Source organism: Malus domestica, chromosome 11, assembly GCF_042453785.1.
Source record: "Malus domestica chromosome 11, GDT2T_hap1".
Lineage (NCBI taxonomy): Eukaryota > Viridiplantae > Streptophyta > Magnoliopsida > Rosales > Rosaceae > Malus > Malus domestica.
This window is the reverse complement of record NC_091671.1, coordinates 6,861,033-6,887,200: the sequence shown is the minus strand read 5'-3', so window position 1 is coordinate 6,887,200 and position 26,168 is coordinate 6,861,033. Positions and strand designations below refer to the sequence as shown.

The window sequence follows — 26,168 nt, the reverse complement described above, 5'->3', positions numbered from 1 at the left end:
ATAAGGTAATTGTAGTATAAATGCTCCAGGGATTATTAAAAACAAATTATATTTAAAACTAATTCTTAATTTATTATTGAAACAAAGAAATTGAAATTGTGACTTGAAATAATAATAAAAACTAACTAATAGTAGCAATATAATTGGTGTGGTCTATAGGTAGTATATAATCATAGCCTTTTATCGCCACATCTGCTGGTACGAACCTCTCATAAATGTGTCTATTTCTTCAACACCAAATCAAAAAAATTGTATTAGTTTTAGAACATACTAGGTTTGTAACTTTTTTTTTTGCTTTTGGGTTTGTTACTTATTTTATTTTGGTTGCATGTTAATTTAACTTAGTATATATGAATGATTGCTATTTCAATTTGTATGAAATTTGGGAATACCAAACCATCCGAAATACCGAAAATATTTCGAGAATTCCTAAAATTAGGAATACTTAAATTTTGGCTGAAATACTGAAACATTTTAGTTTGGGATTGGTCTTCAAATTCCAGTTTCAAAAATTTGTTAACCACCCCTATTAAAAATTACTTATACGAAATAAACTATAGATATTAATCTAAAAATAGATGTGCTGTGTGCTGGAGCCGAACTCGTGACCTGTGGGAAACTTGACAGGGGCGCTGAGCCTCTCACACGCCACACGTGCAAAACCAATCTGGTGGAAACCCTAGAAAAAGAATATATAAACTCATTTAGCAGCTCAGTTTTCTAACTTTTCAAATTCTAGCCGTTTGAGAGCTCTCCCTCTTTCAAGTCTTCACCTCGAGCCCAGAGCCTCACCTCCCTCATTTCTCTCTCCCTTCTTCCAAGCAAACCCTAAAACCGCAGCTCCTCTCTTCACATTTTCTCAAACCCTAACCTCCGTTTCTGCAAACCAAACCTTAATCTTCCATCATCAACCCATCAGACCTCGCAGCCATGGATTTAGTGCATCACCAGAAGGGTAGCAGCACCGATCTTGGTGCCGATGCATTCAGAGGTAAACTTCTCACCCTCCCTTGCCGATTAATGCACTCAGGTTCACCGATTGAAATATACCATACAAGAAAAAATCTTTAACTCCTCATGCTTGTGTTGTTTCTTTTGCAGGGACCTGAGACATGTAAAAAAACGACGATGGAAGCACTGGCACAGACCCAAATCGCATCTCAAGGAAAGGAAACCGCCACGGAGTTGTCTACGTTCTAGATCCGTCATTTAAAGGTATAACCCACTGAGCTCCCCTTTTTCGTTCCTGTTCAGTAAGATCAGCAGTTCGAAAAATCCATTTAAAAATTCATGCATGTTCATTTTGGATCTGAAGAGCAAGGACACTGGAAATCGCAGATCCATAATTTTTGAAAGGTATAAAACCTGAGTTTGATCTGTGTCTCTGTCTTTTGAAATGCACGCGTAATGTTGAGCTGTTTGGCCTGACATGAGTAATCTGCTTGATTTAGTTAATAGTCTAGTTTAACGGTCAAGCATATCCTGTTTTTGTTTTTCATGTTACTTTGTGAATTATATTTTGGATTTTATGAGTTATGTTTTTCTGATGGGTTTGTGAATTTCAAGGCTGAAATTATTTTCTGCTGCAATCCATGGCTAATACATCGGCGAACACCATTAGCTTGAAAGGCTTGGTGGACAAGGAGCGCAACCGAATTATGTTCATAGAGTCAGAAAATGATTTTATTGATGTTGTCTTGAGTTTCTTGACAATCCCCATGGGAACAATTATCAGGCTGGCACCAAATCAATCAGTACCTTTAGAAATAGGTTGTATGAAAAATTTGTATGCGAGTGTTGAGAATATGGATGTAAAGCATTTCTGGTCTAAAGCATGTAGAGACATGTTGTTATGTCCCCCGAATGGGGCCGAAGTTCATTGCAAGAACCTCAAACTGAAGATTGACCGTGGTCAACCCACACAGTACTTTATCTGCCAAAGAAGTGAATGTATAACTTATAGCAGCGATGTTCTTAGCTGTGATTGTTGTGGAGGAATGATGTATGGAGAGAGAGAACTTTCAGCGTTTCAAGACAGAGGCATCTTTGTGAAAGGACCAGCCAGACTTATAATTAGTGATGATTTACAATTGATGCCTCCTTTTACTGCGGAAAGCCTTTCTATATTTTCAGAGCTTGGAGTCATGAATGGTAATACTACTGAGGAGGTGACTTTCAATGTCGGATCTGATGAGGTAACTGAAGTATTGACATGTCTTGTGTCTTCTGCTTTTATGTTTTGAAATTGCTTGTGTGCTCATTAGTATCAAAGACACCGCTGACAGAAACTCTGCTAAAGAATAAACGAATACGGAAATTGAGCAAGAAAATCAAGTAGCAGATTTTGAACCTGAAATTGTAGAAGGCACAAAGAATACAAACGGAAACATTTCTGTCAAGCTTATAGTGAGCAAATCTAAGAAGATGGTTTGTTATGCAGAAGTCGGGGAGGATTTTGTGAATTTACTCCTCGGTTTCCTAACTATTCCACTGGGTTTCATCGTAAACAAAATGCGTGATTGCTCATTAAAAGGATGCATTAGTCAGTTGTTCAAGAGTGTCCAAGATCTTGACAATCGCTACATGAAGTCAAACTACCACAAAGAAATACTACTCAGCCCCAAGCTTGCCCCCGGTGTTTGCCATGACAACCATCTCTTAGGAACTGAGGAGGCCACATTTTATTATGCAAGTAACCGTGGCTTGCTGTCTACTGATAAAACTCTTCTCGCTTCTCGTATTTCAGCTGGGTTTTCGTCTTTTGGAGGAAGTGTTTTCGGAACAAGTGATGTTGAAAGTTCTATCAAGTCAATGAAAGTCATGGGTCCCAAATCCTACCAAGATCAAGAAAAAGGAGTTCAAGGCCAAGGATTTTTAGAACCGGCGATGTTCACAGTAACTGACGATTTGATCATAAGACCTATATCTCTAATCTTTGGCCTGTCTCTCCTGAATGAATTGAAGGTGCCTTCGACTGACATTGAAGTGAAAATCGTGCATGTGGGAAAAGAGGAGGTATCAATTATATATTATAATTGTCGATGAAATCTTGACGCTATTTATTTTCACAGACAATATATTCTTTAAATTGTTGATGACTCTTGTTTATGTTTCTTCTTACAGGCTTTGCGTCTTTTGGTGGCTTCTTTTGTTTGTGACTCTGCGCTAACCAACGTCTTCATTAGGGAGCCAAAGCAGAACAAAAGGCCAAAGCAGAACAAAAGGCCAAAGCAAGAACAAAGTTGAAAGCATGATTATAAACATGATACAAACTCAAACTCTAATGTGTATTTTTGTGTGAGAATACTTGTTACATATGTGATCGATCTGCAATCTCCTTAAGTGTGTGGGTTTGCCGAAGATAATCTAGCCTGTCACGAAAATTTGTACAAAAGAACTTTTCCTGGAAAATGTGTAGAACCATGATGTGATGTGATACATACGGAATTCAACTCATATTAGGAAGAAATCAATAAGCGTCTTGATAATTGAAACAAAATTTAGACAGCCAGGATGTAATCTACAATTTTGCAGAAATTTATGTGCCAATTTTTAACAATCCCCTGTTAAACAAAATGTACAAGTTAACCCACAATACATACAACTTTATTGCGCACGAACGATAAGCTAAGAACGAACAACTTGATGCCTAACAGATATCAACCAGTTGCCCTTTTCGAAGAAGTTCCCTCTTGCTCCATACATGTAATATAACTTACGTGCTCTAAGTTGAAATTTCACCTCAAAACCAATTGGAATGAGGTGAGTGGTCAAGCGGGGTCTGATGAAGTACTCACTTAGCCCAATTTATTTGAGAAATTTTTCAGTTTGATTAGAACACGGGGTGGTACATCACGTATCATTGTATAAATAATGAGATATGTATGTTAAAAAGTTAATAACTTAAAAAATAATGTCTCTCATCACTTACATAATTCCGTCTCAATAAAAAATTTCTCCACTTATTTGATGCCAAGCGAATTAAAATTTCGAAGCATTTGATGCTTATGTGAAATGGTTGAGTTAATAGTGTTGCATTTAATCAGCATGGTGCTGCATCATGCATTTACATCGAAGGTTGCATTTATTGGGTTTTCTTGATGTTTCGTCGTCCAACGTGATTCAGATAACTTCATAGATAAATGTTAAGGAGCGAGATTTTTTGTGGACTTTCTGAGTCCTTATGTATTTTTGGCACAATATTTTATACTGTTAGCATGAAAATTAACCTTAAATTGTGTGTTTGAATTAGTGCTGAAGGATTACCTTCGTATGTAGTTAAAAAAAATGACAATAACTTCAATCTAGTAGAATCTTATTTGCAAATCAGACTTTTGTTTTAAAACAATAATGAATGTTTAAAAACCAAAAAGAATAATAAAATTAATAAAAGGCATTTAATAATCAATTAAAAAAAAACTTTGAAGCTGCTATCAATTTTGACAGTGATGGCGAAGGCTCGTAATTCATGTCATGTTACATCGGATTTGTCTTTTCGGTTGGAAAACATTATTGCTGCCTTTTTCAGCTGTTAGTGCTTATTTGGACATTTTGACATCTCTTTTAGAGATGCTCTAATAAATCAAAACGCACAAAAATGTTTTTTGTGTGTTTGTAAATTAATAAAAAATAATACTAACCAACATATATTTATGGCTTTTTAGCCAAAATGGTTTCTGAGATTGTTGTAGCTACGTACTTTGATCCCTGAAATTTAAAATCGATAGAAGTGGTCACGAGATTGTCCATTGTCAATTATTTTGATCATTCTGTGAAAATCTCCGTTAAATTGAGGGTATTTTTGTCAAATCAACCACCCCCTAATTTAACAGAGATTTTTCATAGAATGACCAAAATGATTGACGATAAATAATTTCAGGGACCACTTCTATAAATTTTAAATCTCAAGAACCAAAATAAGGAGTTATGCTAATTTTAAGCATCCTTTTGAATATAAAAACAAAGTCTTTATTTATTGATTCTCTAGTGTTTGGCGACATGAACATGATCAATAAGGATGAAGAAATATTTTCTTAGTCAGTGCTATGAATATCAATGCTTGACTGCTGTTATACTATTACTATTAATTAGGGATATTACTCATGGGTTTAATTTCTAATGATTTAATGAACAATTGTTCGTCATTAACTTTCTGCATCTAATTAACGCAGGTTTTTTGCTTTTCCTTCTCTACTCGGAGAAATTTTTTAGTGGACCAAAAATTCGGGTTATTTAACAAAACTTCACTTAAATGACTACGTGGCAATTTTTTTTAACTTTAAAACTGAAATAGCCAGGTGTTATGGTTCTATTCGCTGGGAACTCCAGGTACTTGGAAAAATTTCTCGTATTTTTCATCTTTCAGTACACCTTATCAGTTGTAATCACAGTTAGCTATCAAATGCGTCAACCTCTCTACGCAATTTAACCAAATTGAACTGGTTTGAGCAAACTCATTAGGTTGCCCTTGATGTCTCTTTTGGAGATTATGGTAACACCAGATTAGCTGGAGTTAAATTCATAATGCTATACTTAATTTCAGAGCTTCGAACCTGCAGGTACGATGAAACTGTAAATTTCTTCCTAGCTAAGTAATGAACCTGCAGGTAATGAAACTGTAAATTTCTTCCTAGCTAAGTCACAATGCTAAAGATGGTGGCCCTTTATATGCACCCCCCACTCAAGTGACCCTAACTTCTTTCCAAAAGTTCAAGCTTTGTTATCTAATGTATGATGGCAACGCTTCTTCTATTTCTGTTGAAAATGAATCCCATATTGATTTGAGAAGGGACATTGCATGAGTTTATATGTAAGTTGGGTTACTTTCCATATTCTCAATTGGTTTTATGGTGAGACCTTAACTTTATTTGTCACTATACAACTTCCGTACAGGTTTTTGTCTTCGATATATTCTTTAGAGATGCGATTAACACCTCATTAGCTTTTCAATAGCAAAAGCTAAAATGCTGGGCCATAACATATGCACCCCCTTGCAATCGTCTCGCACTTGTGTATTACTTTAAGCTGAGCCTGCTTTATAAGTCTCTGTCTTCTCATTACCTTCACCCATTACTTCAGCTTCGCAGTTTTACACAAAAAGGTTTTATATTTGAATTCCATGTCTTTCAATTTTAATTGTAATTGCAGTTTTGATCCTTCTGGACTTGTTCAATCTGCTTGATATGTATTATGTTAATACTGATCTGGAATTTAATTATTCATTGTTATACTGTCTCTGCCATAACTGCTTCTTTGAGATCATATTATTTTTTGTTAAACGTTCCATCTAATCACTCATCAGTTGTAGGTGGAATATGTTTTACAATTATATTCTGCATTCGGGTTTTTTAGATATGAATCGTGTTTGTTATCCGTGTAATCTCTGCCTACTTATGAAACTTAATACTGCCAATTTTGATTTCTCACTTGCTCCTTTCATGTTCCGCAGGAAATAGGTTGCCACTTACTGAAATTCTGCAGAGAAGGGTAAAAAAGGCAACCTCTTAACAATTCATACCTAGTCCGACTATGGAGAATAAGATAAACTTGAAGGCTTTGGTGGATAAGGGGAGCAACAAAATTATCTTCATAGAGTCCGGCAAAGCTTTTATCGATGTTCTTGTAAGTTTCTTGACAATCCCCTTAGGAACAATAATCAAGCTTGGTCGTGAGCATTCAGCACCAGTGGAAATAGGATGCATGAACAATTTGTATTCAAGTGTGGAGGAAATTGACGTAAGTGAGTTGCGGTCAGATGCATGTAGAGAAATGTTGTTGCTTCCCCGCAACGCGGCTGAATCTCATTGCAAGAACCTTGTATTGCAAATTGATCACAATGCCAAGCCAACACAGTACTTTGGATGCTCTTGGTGCCTGAACCAGACCACTAGAAAGTTATTCCGTTATAACCCAGGTACATGGTGCGGAGCCTGCAACTCTTACTCGTATAGGGAGATTACATTTTCTGTGGATGTTGCAAGCGCCTTTGTAAAAGAGAGAGCCAGGCTTCTGATTACCGATGATTTACAACTGATCTCCCCTTTTAGCGAATCAATCGATTCTTTATTTACCAATCTTGGAGTCACCAATAGGAATACTACCGAGGAGTTGAATTTGAATATTGGAGTTGATGAGGTACTCAATTGTTGATTTATGCATGCCTTAATTAACATTTCGTTAAAATTGCAGCGGTGATTTCTGGCTTTATTTTTTTCCCAGGTTGTGAATTTGCTTATAAGCTCCTTAGTATCAAAGACACTATTGACCGAAACTCTGCTGAAGCATAAACCCGTGGCCGAACGGAGCAATGAAAATAATTATCAAGCCATACACATTGATCCTCAAACAGTAGGGGAGACAGTGCTGACGGAAGAAGACAACATTTCTATCAAGCTGATAATTAGCAAATCCAAGAACATTGTTTGCTACGCAGAAGCCGGGGAGGATTTTGTTAATTTACTTTTCAGTTTCCTAACTCTGCCACTTGGGTTTGTAGCGAAGCAGATACAGGATGGGTCTCTGAAGGGCTGCATTGATCAATTGTACCGGAGCGTCCAAGATCTCGATGCACAATACTTGAAGTCAAATCATCACAAGGAAATGCTAGTCGATCCGAAGCTGAATCCTGATTTTTGCTACAACAGTCTTTTAGGGATTGAGGTAGCCTCATATTATTATCTCGACGGCAGGCTAACTACCGATAGTTCCCTTATCCCTTCTAATAGCTCATCGGAGTTGTTTAAAATTGAACCCACAAATCGCGTCTCCAGTGCTGGAGGATTTTTAAAAGGACCGGCGTTTTTCACAGTAACTGACAATCTGGTCATAAGACCTATATCTACAATCTTTGAGCTGTCTGTTCTTGACAAATTGAATGTACCCTTCACTGACACTGAAAAAAGAGTTGTGCTTATGGGCAAGAAGGAGGTGAGTAGTCATTTATAATTTTCGATTGCCTATACTAAAAGAATCCTGAGTATTAACTTGCAGGATCTTTTAAGCACTTCAGGGCATTAGGCAAAGATTTCGATGGTTTTAATGAATTTTGGAAGCTAATTAAATAGTTTGCTGATGACTCCTGAAATATTCCTTATTTGTTTGCAGGCTTTGAATCTTCTGGTGGCTTCTTTTGCTAGTGACTCTGCCCTAACTAATGCCTTCATTAGCAAGCCATATCAAGCATAACCAGAGCTTGGTTATATAAGATGAAGAGGGATCGGATGTAATGATTTTTTTTTTTTTTTTGTTTCAAACAGGACTGTAATGTTTTCGTGATTATGCAAACTTGGGATTGGTGTTTGAGTGTATGGCCAAGTTCGAATGTATTAATTTCATTTTATTACAGCATGAGTGGACAATAGTTTTATATTTTGAAAATAGTATACTAAATAAAACCGTTGGTAGAATGGAATGAAAACACCACGTAGTGGTCTCAGTGTTATGGTTGATAGGATTTTTGGTACATGCACAAAATGTGGATTAAACCACCTAAAAATATTTGTAAAAGTATAAGGTAGTTGGAGTATAAATGCTCCACATCCACCCTCCAGAGATTATTAAAAATAAATTATATTTAAAACTAATTCTTAATTAATTATTGAAACAAATAAATTGAAATTGTGACTTGAAATGATTAAAAAAAACTAATTAAAAATAATTTTAAAGAAATCGGCAAAAGTAAAATAAACTAAAAGAAAATGGTTTGGAAAATCAATTTAAAATGCACTAGGGTTCTGCGGTCATCTTAATAATCCTACGTTGTTCTCCCAATTACTTATAAATTACCAACACGTATATTAAAGGTTAGGTTTTCCTAAAGTATGCTCTACTTGAACCTACAATCTAGAACGTATATCAAACTTGGAATCTCTCCGGATGTCCAGATCAAATGTGAGCATGAAAGACTCATTACCCTTTATAAAAACCCTTTGAAAAATCATGCAATCCTTTAGACGTGGTGTTCGCCCTAAGTGAACTTACAATTATTAACCACAAGAAGCCATAGTCAAGTTCATGAACCTTCTGACTAAAATTACATCAAATTACTTTCCTAAATATCCTAACTATGATCAAGCATCAAGACGCAAAGATAGTTTAAACACAATAATTAACAATTCAAAACATACATGCGTAATATAATAAGTGAATTGAAAAGAAACTACATAAGGCCGGTTGTAACATTCCACATCGTCCAGGAGAGTGAATCATGTAAGCCTTATATGTATATTCTCATCTCTACCTAGCACGAGGTCTTTTGGGAGCTCAATGGCTTCGGGTTCCATTGGAACTCCGAAGTTAAGTAAGTTCGGACGAGAGCATTCCCAGGATGGGTGACCCCCTGGGAAGTTCTCATGTGAGTTCCCAGAAACAAAACCGTGAGGGCGTGGTCAGGGTCCAAAGCAGACAATATCATGCTACGGTGGAGTCGAGCCCGGGATGTGGTGGGGGCCCGGGTCGGTATGTGTGACGACAAGGACGTCGAGCCCTTAAGGGGGGTGAATTGTAACATCCCACATTGCACAAGGGAGTGGATCATGTAAGTCTTATATGTAAATTCTCATCTCTACCTAGCACAAGACCTTTTGGGAGCTCACTGACTTCGGGTTCCATCGGAACTCTGAAGTTAAGCGAGTTCGGACGAGAGCATTTCCAGGATGGGTGATCCCCTGGGAAGTTCTCGTGTGAGTTCCCAGAAACAAAACTGAGGGCATGGTCGGGGCCCAAAATGGATAATATCGTGCTACGGTGGAGTCGAGCCCTAAATGTGATAGGGGCTCGAGCCAGGATGTGACACCGGTGGCCTCGCCCCTAGCAAAAAAAAATTAGTTACACATATTCATAACTAAAATATTATTAAGAACAAGGAGAAAAAACACCTTGCAACAAGAAAACAAATCGTCAAAGCCTAGTCAAGTTCTCCAAATTAATGAGTCGAGAACCCTAATACAATACACTATATTTATAGTGCTTTATTCCTTATCCCCAACTAAACAAGGCTTTCTAATAAATCTAGAATAAGTAAAATAATAAAATAAGAAATAAAAGGTTTTCTATTTAAAGTCAAATTCGGATGGTAGATAGAATCAGACTTTTGACCAATCAAATCAACTCCAATTTCGTCCCAAAATGTATTTTTTAAAGTTTAAGACGTCCCCAACAAATCCTCAAATGCAGCCTTCCTCAAAATATGCTCAAAATGTATCTTTTTAAAGCTTAAGACGTCCCAAAATGTATCTTTATAAAGAGAATCAGGTTCGAAGCTTTTGACATCTCTTTTGCTCTAAAACACGAACAATTGTGTCTATAAAGATTAATACTAAATCAAAAGGCACAAAAATGTTTTTCGTGTGTGTAAATAAGTAAAAAATAATACTAACCATCATATATTTCTTGATCCTCTAGTGTTTGGAGATATGATGAGTGAGGATGAAGAAATATTTTCTTATGTTAGTGCTAGGGATATCAATGCTTGACTGCTAGTGAACTTATCAGTTGTAGTTACTGTTAGCTATCAGATGCATCAATCTCTCTTACAAAAAGACTAATTAGAGGCCCTTGCACCCAATTTAACCAAAATTGAACTATAGTTTGAGCAAACTCATTAGGTTGCCTTGCTGTCTCCTTTGGAGAATCTGTTAACACCTGGTGAGCTGGAGTTAAAGTCATCATGCTATACTTATTTTCAGAGCTTCAAACCTGCAGGTACGACGAAACCATAAATTTCTTCCTAGCTAAGTAATGAATTTGCAGGTGATGAAACCGTAAATTTCTTCCTAGCTAAGTCATAATGGTAAAGATGGTGGCCAAGTGATCCTCACTTCTTTTCAAAAGCTAAAGCTTGGTTATCTAATGCAGGATGGTGACGCTTCTGTTTCCGTTGAAAATGAATCCCACATTAATGGAATGAGGGACCTTGCATGAGTTTTAAATAAGTTGGGTCACTCCCTATATTACCAATTGATTTTATGGTGGAATCCGTACAAGTTTTTGTCTTCGATATCTTCCTTAGAGATGCTATTAACACCTCATTAGCTTTTCAAAAGCAAAAGCCAAAATGCTGGACCATAACATCTGCACCCCCTTGTGTATGGCTTTAAGCTGAGCCTGTTTTATAAGTCTTCGTCTTCTCATTACCTTCACCCATTACTTGAGCTTCACAGTTTTACACAAAAAGGTAATATATTTGAATTCCATGTTTTTAAATTTTAATTATACTTGCAGTGTTGATCTGTCTGGACTGGTTCAACCTGCTTGTTATGTGTTATGGTAATGCTGACCCGAAAATTAATTCTTATTTGTTACTCTGTCTCTGCCATAATTAACTGCTTCGAGAGATGATATTATTTTTGTTATACGTTCCATCTCATTTCGCCTCAGATGTAGGTGTCTTCCTAATTAAGCAACTAATCACTAATGATATCTTTCCATACTTTTTCACCCTCAGCTGACTTCTCTCAAGTATTTGTGTTTTCATCACCTTCGTCCATTACTACGATTCAGAAGATTTATATGAACAGGTTCGATCTTCAAATTCCATGTTGTTTTTAGGATAAATGTGCTCGTAATGTTGAGTTGCTTGGCCTGATATGAGTAATCTCTCTTTTTTTTTTCTCTCTTTCAATAACAGATCAGTGCCAATTCCCTTACGCTTTCAATCCAACCCATATAATGAGCTTTAGGTCAATGACTCTCAAATCACAAGGCTTTAGGGCACTAGATGTAAAAAAAAAAAACCCCTAAGAACTAATAACTTGAGTTGGAAAGGCTACGAAAGCAACCTGGAGATTCGGACCGAACCGAACGGTACAATCGGAATCGGGCGGTCCAACCCCAACCGAGGTCCAACACGAACCGGACCAACCCAATGTATCGGGCTTACGATCTGAGGTTTTTGTACTGAAGTAGAACTAAAATATATCTTTCGAAAATATAAGACGATGATGTGAAATATTGAACTAGTGGCACTAAATAATGAGCCACGTAGAAAACTTTCAAACTTCCTCATTATATGGCATTTATGATTAACAGATTTTGATCTATGGAAGTAAATTCTAAAAACAAAATTAGCTTGATGTCTCGGCTGAACAACTGTTTTTAATTGAGCAAATCGAAAGATGACAGATGCTTAAATATGAACTTTTTTTTTTTTTAAGGTAAAAGGATCAATGCCGGATCATTTTCCTGAAAATTTTAAGCATTCTTTAATCGTAATCGTTCATCGTATATCATACGATCAGAAATCATTTTAAAATTTAAAATTAAATATAAATACTATTTAATAAAAACGGACCGTATAATGTACTATAGATGATCACAATTATAAGATCCCTAGGATTTCCAAAAAACGATCTGATGAGGATCTTTTCCTTTTTTTAGCTTGTAATTTTCGGTGACTTTTTAAAAATAAAGATTTTTCATTTCCCGTGATCAGGTTTACGAATCTGGACTGGGTCCCATAGTGGAGTTTCGGTTGGGCCGGGTCGAATAGTACGCCAGTTACACTGAAAACGGGTTGAATCGTGGACTAGTTTGGTTATGGCAGGTCAAATGGGTTCAGTCAGACAAGGTCGGATTGTGGGCCAACTGAAAACCGCCGGTGTTTCGGTCGGCGACCGAAATGAAAAAGAAGAAGAAATGTCGGTGCAAGATTACTTGGATAACCACCTGCTCTCTCGGAAAATCGAAGACGCCGTCAATGCCGCCGTTAAGGCTAAGGCCTCCGATCCCGTCCTCTTCATCGTAAATCTCTGCTCTCGCTCTCATCTGTGATTCTGTTTGGTTACTGGGAAAATGAATATGCAGGAAAGTTTTTGGAAGGAGAGGGAAATTGTAGTTTCTTGATTAGTTTTGTTTGAGCTGTGAAATGATTTTGTTGTTTTTCTTTGTTCTTGAATTGAATTACGCAGTCGAATCATATGAAGAAAGCGTTTCCTTCAGTGATAACGAAGGTCAAAGCTCGACAGATCCTCGATAGCAGAGGAATTCCTACCGTTGAAGTCGACCTCCACACTAACAAAGGAATGTTTCGTGCTTCGGCTCCTAGCTCTGATGCTTCTGGAATGTAAGCTCTCTGTGGCTATCTCTGTGTGTGTGTGTTGTTTGGCTGCCGAGAATTGTATTTGTTCGAAAACATAAGACCTTTTGTTTCAATTGAATTGCATTTTTTGTATAACTGCGTGTGGAAATGCTTTGTATGACTCAGAAATTGATTTGTAATTGCATTGATCAAGAGCGTTGCTATTAAGTAACTATATTGGTTATGCCTCTAGTAGACAATGCTATTTGAGGTCGATCAAAAGTATATGATTCCGAGAACAATTATCAAGGGGGGGATTTGTTGAAACTAGGTACGAGGCTACTGAACTGCGAGATGGGAACAAGGGATTATATCTTGGAAATAGTGTGAGTAAAGCTGTTAAGAATGTCAATGAGAAAATATCTGAAGCATTGGTGGGTATGGATCCTACACTTCAGACTCAGATTGATAAGGCAATGATGGACCTCGATAAAACAGAAAAGAAGGTAACATTTTTCGTTTTTCAGTGGAACTTGATGTAATTGAGCTGTCTGAGAATTTGTTGCTAATATACATCGGTGCTTTCATGAAATTGCATTTCTGTTATCTAGTATGTTGTTTGGTAGTATGCTATGACCCTTCTTGTCTAGCTATAAAAAATATAAATAATAGACATCGGTCATAATTTCTGTCGCTGCATAATTGCAACTGTGAAGGATAACTCTATTAAGCATTTGTAATATTACTTTTTATTTATGATTTTGGATTTATGATTATTATCAAATCATCTTTCAGAGCGAACTTGGAGTAAATGCCATATTGGCTGTGTCAATTGCTGCTTGCAAAGCTGGAGCTGCTCAAAAGGAGGCATGAGTATTTTTCTATTAGTATTGCTAAAATTTGTATACTTTTTTTCTCAAAAGTGTCTGAGTAAAGATAAACATCAGGTTCCACTGTACAAACATATTGCTGGCCTTTCTGGAAACGGCCACCTGACCTTGCCTGTCCCTGCTTTTACTGTTATTAGTGGAGGAAAGCGTGCTGGGAATAATCTGGCCATTCAGGTATGCTCTGGTAAGCTTGAATCTATAGATATGTATTTACCAATTCTTTTATTTCGGTTGTAATGTATGTGGGGAGAGGGGTTTCAATATATTTGGATCATTTGGTTGATGTGGGTAACTTGTGTTGACATCATGAAAGTATGGCATTTTACTAAAAATGAGCTTAACATTTTAAATATTTGAAATTCGCTATTGGGAAACTACAATCGAATTCACTGGTGAAATACTTCTCTATGAATTGATTGTGTCAGTAACAACTGCTTAATGCTCTCCTTGGTTCCTCCTATAACAATTTTTTATACGCCTGCCGAAGCTGCTTACGTAGATCTCAATATAGATTTTTTTGGCATGAACACTTCAAATTTTTGTCTGCATGTCCTTATAATTAAACTTAGACTTGAAATTTTTAGGAAATTATGATTCTCCCAATTGGAGCTAGCAAGTTTGAGGAGGCATTGCAAATGGGATCTGAAACCTATCATCACCTGAAGGTACTTTTCATCTCAACTGTTGACTTTGGAGATTACATTCCGTGTATTGCTTTTAATGATGAGAAAAAAATCTTTTTCCATTTTTCGAGACCTGTTGAGTTACTCATTTCCTACAAGCAATCACCTTATTTTATGTGGCAAAGTATATAGCACATTGTTGTGTTTTAAACTGCAATGGACCTGAACGCAACTTTTCTTATTTTAGTAAGTATTGATTTGACCTAAAAGCTTTTTAAAAGCTTTATTTAGTGCCAGATTTTCAACAAATATTCTGCTAGATTAGTGACAATGAAAATTAGCTCTGAAAATGAAAACTTCATCCAAATTTTAAGTGACTTGTGCCATTCCGAATGTTAAATATCAGAGTATGTACTGATTTCAGTTTTATCATTGCCATTATGGTAATCCTTGAAATAAATTTCATGGCTCTTCACAGCTGCTCGCAAGTGGCAAATCTAGGAGTATGCATGGAATTTATTTGGCTTAAATAATCAAGTCAATAGCTCAGCATCCCATGTGCATAAGAAATTGGAAAAGGACCTTTCTCTGTACATGTGAACAAGGCGATGCCATTATGTCCCACTTTGTTTTCATAGCAGCATCTCTCAGTTTTATTGATAACTATTATTGTTTTTGTTGATGACTATTATTGTTTACAAAAAGAGCAGGCTGTTATTACAGAAAAATATGGTGCACATGGATGTAATGTTGGTGAAGATGGTGGTTTTGCTCCCAACATCTTGAGGCAAGTCTTTTTTGCGTGACCTGTAGTGTTCTTTAATTTCTTTGCCTCATGAATCCCCATGACGGCTTCCCAAAATGAGAAAAAAGTCTTTGGAAGAGGAAAATCATCTTAGATGTTCCTAAAATGTGTTAAAACTTAAACCACATTGTTTTAGGTTTTTTTTAAGCTGTTTACAATGGCCATTACTTTGTGCCTTATGAGAAACTTCCGAACTAATTAGAAGATATGCCATTTTAAAAATTATTTCTATATCTCGTGGCAGCATTAAAGAAGTCTTGGATCTTGTAAAAGAGGCGATAAGTAGAACGGATTATAATGACCAAATCAAACTAGCAATTGATGTTGCTGCTACTGACTTTTGCATAGGTGATGGATCTTTCTTGAGAATTGATCTTTTTCTGTAACAGCAATTTGGGAAAATAATTGCATTTTATGTTTTGTTGATGGAAATCCAAGGCTAAATTATCTTGTAGTAATGATTAAAATTTATATTCTTTTTCAAAAAGAACATGCATTCATGCATAATTTAATGACAATATTTTCCTTTCTGTTTTCCCCATGAATACAGGTACAAAGTACGACCTGGATTACAAATCAGTGGATAAGGGGCAAAATTTCAAGTCGGCTGATGATATGATTGAGATGTATAAAGAACTTTGTAGTGGTAAGTCAGTCTCTCCTTTTCTGTTTCTCAATGGTTGTGTATTTGATTTGCAATTTTGCACTGCGACTTACCTTTTCTGCCTTCCTTCCCTGTGTTTGGGGTGTCAGAGTACCCAATTGTGTCAGTTGAAGATCCGTTTGATAAAAAGGACTGGGAACACACTAAACGCTTTTCTAGTCTTGGAATTTGTCAGGTTTGTTTACTTTTCTTTTGTTCGTGAGATATATTTATTTAGTATCTTGGTGCTTTCATTCTTTGCCGAATTAGCTTTGACTAGAGAAGGGATTGATCGTTTTTGTTTTGTTCCTCCATACGGAAAACTATACAACAACAACAACAACAACAACAAAGCCTTTTCCCACTAAGTGGGGTCGGCTATATGAATCCTAGAACGCCATTGCGCTCGGTTTTGTGTCATGTCCTCCGTTAGATCCAAGTACTCTAAGTCTTTTCTTAGAGTCTCTTCCAAAGTTTTCCTAGGTCTTCCTCTACCCCTTCGGCCCTGAACCTCTGTCCCGTAGTCACATCTTCGAACCGGAGCGTCATTCGGCCTTCTTTGCACATGTCCAAATCACCGGAGCCGATTTTCTCTCATCTTTCCTACAATTTCGGCTACTCCTACTTTACCTCGGATATCCTCATTCCCAATCTTATCCTTTCTCGTGTGCCCACACATCCCACGAAGCATCCTCATCTCCGCTACACCCATTTTGTGTACGTGTTGATGCTTCACCGCCCAACATTCTGTGCCATACAACATCGCTGGCCTTATTGCCGTCCTATAAAATTTTCCCTTGAGCTTCAGTGGCCTACGACGGTCACACAACACGCCGGATGCATTCTTACACTTCATCCATCCAGCTCGTATTCTATGGTTGAGATCTCCATCTAATTCTCCGTTCTCTTGCAAGATAGATCCTAGGTAGCGAAAACGGTCGCTTTTTGTGATCTTCGCTAGATTGCTCCGGTCATTAGCGTGGATAAGTATATAAATGGATAGAGATAGGAAAGCAAACACAAGATGTACGTGGTTCACCCAGATTGGCTACGTCCACGGAATAGAAGAGTTCTCATTAATTGTGAAGGGTTTACACAAGTACATAGGTTCAAGCTCTCCTTTAGTGAGTACAAGTGAAAGATTTAGTACAAATGACATTAGGAAATATTGTGGGAGAATGATCTCGTAATCACGAAACTTCTAAGTATCGGAGCGTGGTGTCGTCTTGACTTGCCTTATCTGTCTCATAGGTAGATGTGGCATCTTCTCTGGAAGTACTCTTCCTCCATCCAGGGGTGGTATCTTTAACTGGTGGAGATGCACAAGGTAATGTATCAATTTCACTTGAAGCTTACTTGTAGTTTCAGGCTTGGTCAAGCGCGATACAAACCATGTAGTAGGAGTCCCCCAAGTCGCCGAGCTAGGGGGTCTGCTGAAAGAGGTGACAGACAAGGTAAGCAATCAGAGCTCCGACTGATTGTTCACCTTCTCCCCATCTTGCAGCAGCATGAAGGATAAAGAGAAGAAAAATGAGAAGAGATGATATGAGATACTTTTGCTTTTGAAGAAGTAACTTTCCACAGGCTTATTCTTGAACTGAGCTGGAGGGTTTTCTGGTTTCCTCCAGAGTATAAGGCCGACTGAAGAATTTGAAGGTCAAAACAAGTCCATCAAATCTAGAGTACGTTCCACCCTGCTGATATGGGATACTTTTGCTTTTGACAGAGTAATGGATGTATCGGCACGTGTGCTGTTACGCTTGTCTCCACATGCTTCCTTGTATCCTTCGCACTTGCCCTATCTGTTCCTCAAGCAGATGCGGAATCTTCCCTGGAAATATAAGATGTTGAAGATGAGTACTCGAGAGCAATGCCAGGTAAGTAATCAGGTAAGGGGTTCCAGGCAGTCAGTTCCTGGCTGGAAGCTTGATTCCAAGTGCTGACTGATTGCTCTCTTTCTCCTTGTCTTGCAGGTAAAAACAAGGCCAAAGGAAAAGACAGGGAAAAAGCATGATATGGGATACTCTTGCTTTTAACCCTGATGATATGAGATATTCTTGCTCTAGTATAGCTTGTTTGCAGAGGTATTATCGGGGGGAAGGAAAGCTGAATATTTCGAAAGGCTTCGTTGGGAGTGCCCTCTCAGATATGATGAAGGGTTGAGCATTTTTGCAGGTCTGCGTGTCTGTTGGGGATGGAGGTCGACATATATAGGAGTCTCCCTAAGAAGTAGTAATGCTATTCCTTTACCCTGCTTGGTCATAGCACGGTAGTGGGAGCTGCCAGTTTCACATGTTTTAACTCTGTCAGAGCACTTTGAAAAAGTGGTCTGTGGTATCTGGCTCTCGAGATTCGGAGAACGATGCCTCTTCGATTTTTGAGAAAGCAATCATGCTGGGGGTCTGGCTCTCGAGATTCGGATAGCAGTGTCTCTTCGATTTTTGAGAAAGTAATCATGTTGGGAGTTTGGCTCTCGAGATTCGGAGGGCGGTGCCTCTTCGATTTTGGAGCAAGCAATCTGTTGGGAGTGTTGTCTCGAATATGAGTAAAGGTTGGGCATGTTTGCTAGTCTACCTTGCCACGAAGCACAAAGGTTGACACACAGGGACTTTCCAATTATCCAGCAATGGTACTGTTCCTTTACCCTCTCTTCGATTTTGAGAAAGTAGTCATGTTGGGAGTCTGGCTCTCGAGATTCGGAGGACGGTGTCTCTTCGATTTTGGAGCAAGCAATCTTGTTGGGAGTGTTTTCTCGAATGTGAGTAAAGGTTGGGCATGTTTGCTAGTCTACCTTGCCACGAAGCACATAGGTTGACAAACAGGGACTTTCCAATTATCCAGCAGTGGTACTGTTCCTTTACCCTTGTGGGTAATAATATGGTAGCTAGACCTTCAAAATTTATGTGTCTAAACTTTGTTAGTGCTGTTTCTTTGCTATTCTTTTACCTTTCTTGGTCAGAGCGATGTAGTGGGAGTTGCAAGCTTCACGTGCTCAACTTTTGCAGAGAACTTTGGCAAAGTTATCTGTGGTACCCATGAGCTATTGTTGCGTGTGGGAAGTGGGTGATTGAACAGTAAGATTCATGTGCTTTCTACTTCACCAGAAGTCTTCGACAGAATGCCCATAATTTCTGCAAAGCTGAGTGTGCGTGTGACAGGTGCTGACAAGGCTAGAAAAGTAGGTGCCTCTTCGATTTCTGAGATCGGCCCTCGTGGTCTCTAAGCAGCCCAGCTTTTGAGAAAGCGAGCGCCTCTTCGATTGATTCGGAGAACGATGCCTCATCGATTTTTGAGAAAGCAATCATGCTGGGGGTCTGGCTCTCGAAGATTCGGGGAGCAGTGTCTCTTCGATTTGTGAGAAAGTAATCATGTTGGGAGTCTGGCTCTCGAGATTCGGAGGGCGGTGCCTCTTCGATTTTGGAGCAAGCAATCTTGTTGGGAGTATTTTCTCGAATGTGAGTAAAGGTTGGGCATGTTTGCTAGTCTACCTTGCCACGAAGCACAGAGGTTGACACACAGGGACTTTCCAATTATCCAGCAATGGTACTGTTCCTTTACCCTCTCTTCGATTTTTAAGAAAGTAGTCATGTTGGGAGTCTTGTGCACTGGGTACGACCTTTTAGTCATGTTGGGAGTCTGGCTCTCGAGATTCGGAGGACGGTGCCTCTTCGATTTTGGAGCAAGCAATCTTATTGGGAGTGTTTTCTCGAATGTGAGTAAAGGTTGGGCATGTTTGCTAGTCTACCTTGCCACGAAGCACAGAGGTTGACACACAGGGACTTTCCAATTATCCAGCAGTGGTACTATTCCTTTACCCTTGTGGGTAATAATATGGTAGCTAGACCTTCAAAATTTATGGGTCTAAACTTTGTTAGTGCTGTTTCTTTGCTATTCTTTTACCCTTCTTGGTCAGAGCGATGTAGTGGGAGTTGCAAGCTTCACGTGCTCAACTTTGGCAGAGAACTTTGGCAAAGTTATCTGTGGTACCCATGAGCTATTGTTGCGTGTGGGAAGTGGGTGATTGAACAGTAAGATTCATGTGTTTTCTACTTCCCCAGAAGTCTTCGACATAATGCCCATAATTTCCGCAAAGCTGAGTGTGCGTGTGACAGGTGCTGACAAGGCTGGAAAAGTAGGTGCCTCTTCGATTTCTGAGATCGGCCCTCGTGGTCTCTGGGGAGCCCAGCTTTTGAGAAAGCAAGCGCCTCTTCGATTTCTGAGATCAGCCTTCGAGGTCTTTGAGCAGCCCAACTTTTGAGAAAGCAAACGCCTCTTCGATTTCTGAGATCAACCCTCGTGATCTCTAAGCAGCCCAGCTTTTGAGAAAGCAAACGCCTCTTCGATTTCTGAGCAGGCGCCTCTTCGATTTCTGAAGCTCCGTCGAGTGCAGATTTTTATAGGGGCTGGCATTAAGTTCCAAAGCACACTTGAATCTCCACCAGTAGAAGCTTCATTCTTGCACTTCTAAGATCTTGATTTGTCCGACCTCTTCTCTCTTCAACACCTTTGAAAATGTCTGGCCCCTCCGACCGTCGTTTTGACTTGAACCTTGTTGAAGAGGCAGCCCCGCCTTCTCCAGACAACATATGGCGCCCATCCTTCGTCTCCCCTACTGGTCCTCTTACCGTTGGGGATTCCGTGATGAAGAATGATATGACCGCTGCGGTGGTGGCCAGGAACCTTCTCACTCCCAAAGATAACAGACTACTTTCCAAACGGTCTGATGAGTTAGCTGTTAAGGATTCGCTGGCTCTCAGTGTTCAGTGTGCAGGTTCTGTGTCTAATATGGCCCAACGCCTATTTGCTCGAACCCGCCAAGTTGAATCATTGGCGGCTGAAGTGATGAGTCTCAAACAGGAGATTAGAGGGCTCAAGCATGAGAATAAACAGTTGCACCGGCTCGCACATGACTATGCTACAAACATGAAGAGGAAGCTTGACCAGATGAAGGAAACTGATGGTCAGGTTTTACTTGATCATCAGAGATTTGTGGGTTTGTTCCAAAGGCATTTATTGCCTTCGTCTTCTGGGGCTGTACCGCGTAATGAAGCTCCAAATGATCAACCTCTGATGCCTCCTCCTTCTAGGGTTCTGTCCAGTACTGAGGCTCCAAATGATCCCCCTCCGGTGCCTTCTCTTTCTGGGGCTCTACCGACTGCTGAGACTTCTCCTAAGCAACCTTTGTGAAGGCTCCCTCTTGTGTGTTTATTTTGACTCATGTATATGTACATATTTGTAGCTTATCGGGGATATCAATAAATAAGCTTTCCTTCATTTCAACGTATTGTGTTAAATACACCAAAGCCTTCTTCGCTAAGTTCTTTGAATTTTCTTTTGTTGAAGCTTGTATGTTGAAGCTTTATGAGTGGAGCATGTAGGTTGGGGTAGTGTTCCCTTAATTTTCCGAGTGAGGAAAACTTCTCGGTTGGAGACTTGGAAAATCCAAGTCACTGAGTGGGATCGGCTATATGAATCTTAGAACGCCATTGTGCTCGATCCTGTGTCATGTCCTTCGTTAGATCCAAGTACTCTAAGTCTTTTCTTAGAGTCTCTTCCAAAGTTTTCCTAGGTCTTCCTCTACCCCTTCGGCCCTGAACCTCTGTCCCATAGTCGCATCTTCTAATCGGAGCGTCAGTAGGCCTTCTTTGCACATGTCCAAACCACCGTAACCGATTTTCTCTCATCTTTCCTTCAATTTCGGCTACTCCTACTTTACCCCGGATATCCTCATTCCTAATCTTATCCTTTCTCGTGTGCCCACACATCCAACGAAGCATCCTCATCTCCGCTACACCCATTTTGTGTACATGTTGATGTTTCACCGCCCAACATTCTGTGCCATACAGCATCGCCGGCCTTATTGCCGTCCTATAAAATTTTCCCTTGAGCTTCAGTGGCATACGGCGGTCACATAACACGCCGGATGCACTCTTCCACTTCATCCATCCAGCTTGTATTCTATGGTTGAGATCTCCATCTAATTCTCCGTTCTTTTGCAAGATAGATCCTAGGTAACGAAAACGGTCGCTCTTTGGTATTTCTTGATCTCCGATCCTCACCCCTAACTCGTTTTGGCCTCCATTTGCACTGAACTTGCACTCCATATATTTTGTCTTTGATCGGCTTAGGCGAAGACCTTTAGATTCCAACACTTCTCTCCAAAGGTTAAGCTTTGCATTTACCCCTTCCTGAGTTTCATCTATCAACACTATATCGTCTGCGAACAGCATACACCAAGGAATATCATCTTGAATATGTCCTGTTAACTCATCCATTACCAACGCAAAAAGGTAAGGACTTAAGGATGAGCCTTGATGTAATCCTACAGTTATGGGAAAGCTTTCGGTTTGTCCTTCATGAGTTCTTACGGCAGTCTTTGCTCCTTCATACATATCCTTTATAGCTTGGATATATGCTACTCGTACTCCTTTCTTCTCTAAAATCCTCCAAAGAATGTCTCTTGGGACCCTATCATACGCTTTTTCCAAATCTATAAAGACCATGTGTAAATCCTTTTTCCCATCTCTATATCTTTCCATCAATCTTCGTAAGAGATAGATTGCCTCCATGGTTGAGCGCCCTGGCATGAACCCGAATTGGTTGTCCGAAACCCGTGTCTCTTGCCTCAATCTATGCTCAATGACTCTCTCCCAGAGCTTCATTGTATGACTCATTAGCTTAATACCCCTATAGTTCATGCAATTTTGTACGTCGCCCTTATTCTTGTAGATAGGCACCAAAGTGCTCGTTCGCCACTCATTTGGCATCTTCTTCGTTTTCAAAATCCTATTGAAAAGGTCAGTGAGCCATGTTATACCTGTCTCTCCCAAAAGTTTCCACACTTCGATTGGTATATCGTCTGGGCCTATTGCTTTTTTATGCTCCATCTGTCTTTAACCGCGTTCTCTGTAGCAAGAACCTTTCCATCCTCATCCTTGATGCACCTCACTTGGTTTAGGTCCCTTGTCTTCTTTTCCCTTGCTCTAGATAGTTTATAGATATCCAACTCTCCTTCTTTGGTATCTAGTCGTTTATACATATCGTCGTAAGCCGCTAACTTAGCTTCTCTGACAGCTTTCTTCGCCTCTTGCTTCGCTTTTCTATACCTTTCACCATTTTCATCGGTCCTCTCCTTGTATAAGGCTTTACAACATTCCTTCTTAGCCTTCACCTTTATTTGTACCTCCTCATTCCACCACCAAGATTCCTTTTGGTGTGGGGCAAAGCCCTTGGACTCTCCTAATACCTCTTTTGCTACTTTTCGGATACAACTAGCCATGGAATCCCACATTTGGCTAGCTTCCCCCTCTCTATCCCACACACATTGGGTGATTACCTTCTCTTTGAAAATGGCTTGTTTTTCTTCTTTTAGATTCCACCATCTAGTCCTTGGGCACTTCCAAGTCTTGTTCTTTTGTCTTACTCTTTTGATATGTACATCCATCACCAACAAGCGATGTTGATTAGCCACGCTCTCTCCTGGTATAACTTTGCAATCCTTACAAGTTATACGATCCCCTTTCCTCATTAGAAGAAAATCTATTTGTGTTTTTGACGACCCACTCTTGTAGGTGATCACATGTTCTTCTCTCTTCTTAAAGAAGGTGTTGGCTAAGAAGAGATCATATGCCATTGCAAAATCCAAGATAGCTTCCCCATCCTCGTTTCTCTCCCCAAAACCATGGCCACCATGAAAACCTCCATAGTTGCCTGTCTCCCTGCCCACGTGTCCATTTAAATCTCCTCCTATAAATAACTTCTCCGTCTGAGCAATTCCTTGTACCAAGTCTCCAAGATCTTCCCAAAATTTCTCCTTCGAACTCGTATCCAACCCTACTTGAGGTGCGTACGCACTAATCACATTGATAAGTTCTTGTCCTATTACAATCTTGATTGCCATGATTCTATCTCCTACCCTCTTGACATCTACAACATCTTGTACCAAGGTCTTGTCCACGATGATGCCAACACCGTTTCTCGTTCTATTTGTGCCCGAATACCAAAGTTTAAACCCTGAGTTTTCTAGATCCTTTGCCTTACTACCAACCCACTTAGTTTCTTGTAGACACATAATATTTATCCTTCTCCTCACCATAACTTCCACTACTTCCATAGATTTTCCCGTTAAGGTTCCTATATTCCACGTTCCTAAACGCATTTTGCTCTCTTGAACTCTACCCTTCTGTCTTAGCTTCTTCACCCTCCCCCGTCTAATAGGATCAAAGTACTTCTTTTGTGTGTCCCGGGTAAAGTTGATAGGAGCATATGCTCCCAAACAACTTTGAGTGGAGTCGTTCGAAAAGAAGTTTCTATGGCCCCCTTGCTCATTTAACACTGCATCCGGGTGCCGATGGAGATACAGCGACCCTTGCTCACTTATCACTGTGCTCGGGCCACACAGCGCGCCACTTACGGGTGACGCCCTAGCTTTAGCGCGATTTTGTTCTGGATTCATTTTCATAAGGATTCGACGTGATCATGGAGTGCCGGCTGTCGACTACCTGACGCCCTCCCCCTCCTCCTTTATCCGGGCTTGGGACCGGCCATGTAAGACATAGGCGGAGTTCCATACGGAAAACTATGTAGGAAGTAAATAGATAGGCCTGTAACTGTTTTTGTTTAACATCCTTGTGAATGTTTAAGGCCGTAGAACACAGCAAATTTTATTAGATATTATCATAAATATCCAACCTCGTCTGTCGGTAACTTATAAGAATAATTCGGTTGGCTTGCCTATGACTGTCGCTGAGCAATTTAGAATCCTGCCTATATAAAAGTTAGTTTTTTATTGGATGCCTCTAGTATTTTCTCCTTTAGACCTGAGATACAGTTAGTGTCTTAACATGAAGACTACATGGTTTTTCAGGTAGTTGGAGATGACTTGATAACATCAAATCCAAAGCGTATTAAGAGAGCTATAGAGGAGTCCACCTGCAATGCTCTACTCGTAAAGGTATTTAACGGTTTTGAGATATTTTTAATACTGATATTTACTGTTATGGCTTTTTTTGGGATGAGAGATAAGGTAGAGGCAACTGATAATTTTACAATTCAAAATCAGATAAACCAGATTGGAACAGTGACCGAGACCATTGAAGTGATGAAGCTGGCAGAGGATGCCCACTGGGGAGTGGTCATGGCTCATAGATGTGGTGAAACTGAAGATTCCTTCATAGCCGACTTAGCTGTTGGTCTCTCAACTGGTCAGATCAAAGCTGGTGCTCCTTGCAGAGGCGAACGGCTGGCCAAGTATAACCAGGTAAACTTTTATACAGTTCCATACTTGATATTCTATATCCCTATGTGGAGTTCCCTTTTTGATAGCTGATGCTATAGAAACAAGTAATTGCAATTGGAATCGTCCAAGGACAAGCGTCGATGCAACAGAAATATTTGTCTGCATTATATACAACTCAAGAGTCAAAACTTCCTGGAAAATTTCTTCCTTTTTCTCCTCTTTTTATTCCGTTAAATAACAAAATATAAAATCCTTCATAATAACTAAAGCAGTTTTCTTTCTATGGTCTTCCATCCTTTTATTTTCTTAATTTCTACTATGCAGCCATATGTCTGGGTACAAACGAACACATGATTTGAAACTGATGGGCCAAGTTTTATTGCAGTTGCTTCGAATTGAGGAAGAACTTGGGGACAATGCATTTTATGCTGGTGAAGAGTGGAGAAAATCACCCTGATCATTTTTTCTCAGGTTTCCTCCTCACAATTCTCTTCTCCTTATATTCTTCATCTAAAGTCCAGGGCTTATACTTTCAACGTCACAAATATTCAGCAACATGGTCCACCGGTCACCGATCGTTCTTCTGCTTCATTATTTTGTTATCAGAGTGTTTTCTCCTTTTGTTTTCTCTATGACTGGAGTGGAGAGCAGTCTGGAATGTGTAATTAAGTTTGCTAAGGTGTTCTAGACATGGGCGGTTCGCCTAATTAAATTTTCAGATACACATTGCAGAAAGAAAAAATATTTTTGAGTAAATTTTCTGAAGTTCTAGCTTGCCCCAGGATTTTGGAAGATAAATTGCTGGTACTTTCCTGGTCAATTCATTTGCAATTTAGAACTGTGTGCTCCACCCCGTATTTTTAAAAGAAAAAAGATTAAGCGAGATTAGCACTTTGATAATGGCCGCATGCATTCGTCGAAGTAGAGTCTTATATGTGAAGGCTTTTGGACAAA

The 26,168-nt window shown here is 39.3% G+C and overlaps 4 protein-coding genes across 5 annotated transcripts; all 4 read left to right on the top strand.

The window, feature by feature from the left end:
• The first annotated feature begins 714 nt into the window (after positions 1–714).
• On the top strand, positions 715–3,411 carry LOC103447461 (uncharacterized). The gene is made up of 4 exons (XM_029088279.2): positions 715–991; positions 1,102–1,215; positions 1,567–3,015; positions 3,124–3,411. The coding sequence occupies exons 3-4, from the start codon at positions 2,425–2,427 to the stop codon at positions 3,244–3,246; spliced, it is 714 nt and encodes a 237-aa protein (XP_028944112.1). The 5' UTR covers positions 715–991; positions 1,102–1,215; positions 1,567–2,424; the 3' UTR covers positions 3,247–3,411.
• On the top strand, positions 1,593–2,243 carry LOC139189401 (uncharacterized). The gene has a single exon (XM_070808348.1). It carries the CDS (start codon positions 1,593–1,595, stop codon positions 2,241–2,243), a length of 651 nt encoding a protein of 216 aa, XP_070664449.1.
• A 2,582-nt stretch (positions 3,412–5,993) lies between the features above and the next one.
• Positions 5,994–8,367, top strand: LOC103422699 (uncharacterized). The gene is made up of 4 exons (XM_029088278.2): positions 5,994–6,100; positions 6,449–7,134; positions 7,219–7,926; positions 8,104–8,367. The coding sequence occupies exons 2-4, from the start codon at positions 6,529–6,531 to the stop codon at positions 8,182–8,184; spliced, it is 1,395 nt and encodes a 464-aa protein (XP_028944111.1). The 5' UTR covers positions 5,994–6,100; positions 6,449–6,528; the 3' UTR covers positions 8,185–8,367.
• A 2,728-nt stretch (positions 8,368–11,095) lies between these two features.
• LOC103447452 (cytosolic enolase 3-like) lies at positions 11,096–25,970 on the top strand. 2 transcript variants are annotated; one of them, XM_070807662.1, is made up of 15 exons: positions 11,096–11,173; positions 11,444–11,516; positions 12,431–12,738; positions 12,906–13,060; positions 13,347–13,521; positions 13,811–13,882; positions 13,963–14,079; positions 14,490–14,570; positions 15,239–15,315; positions 15,578–15,681; positions 15,884–15,979; positions 16,087–16,172; positions 24,843–24,929; positions 25,038–25,235; positions 25,600–25,970. In XM_070807662.1, the coding sequence occupies exons 3-15, from the start codon at positions 12,535–12,537 to the stop codon at positions 25,669–25,671; spliced, it is 1,524 nt and encodes a 507-aa protein (XP_070663763.1). In that variant the 5' UTR covers positions 11,096–11,173; positions 11,444–11,516; positions 12,431–12,534; the 3' UTR covers positions 25,672–25,970. The 2 variants fall into 2 exon arrangements, with proteins under 2 accessions (XP_070663763.1, XP_028945133.2); XM_029089300.2 differs by lacking the exon at positions 11,096–11,173 and having other exon boundaries at positions 11,425–11,516.
• Positions 25,971–26,168: the final 198 nt, after the last annotated feature.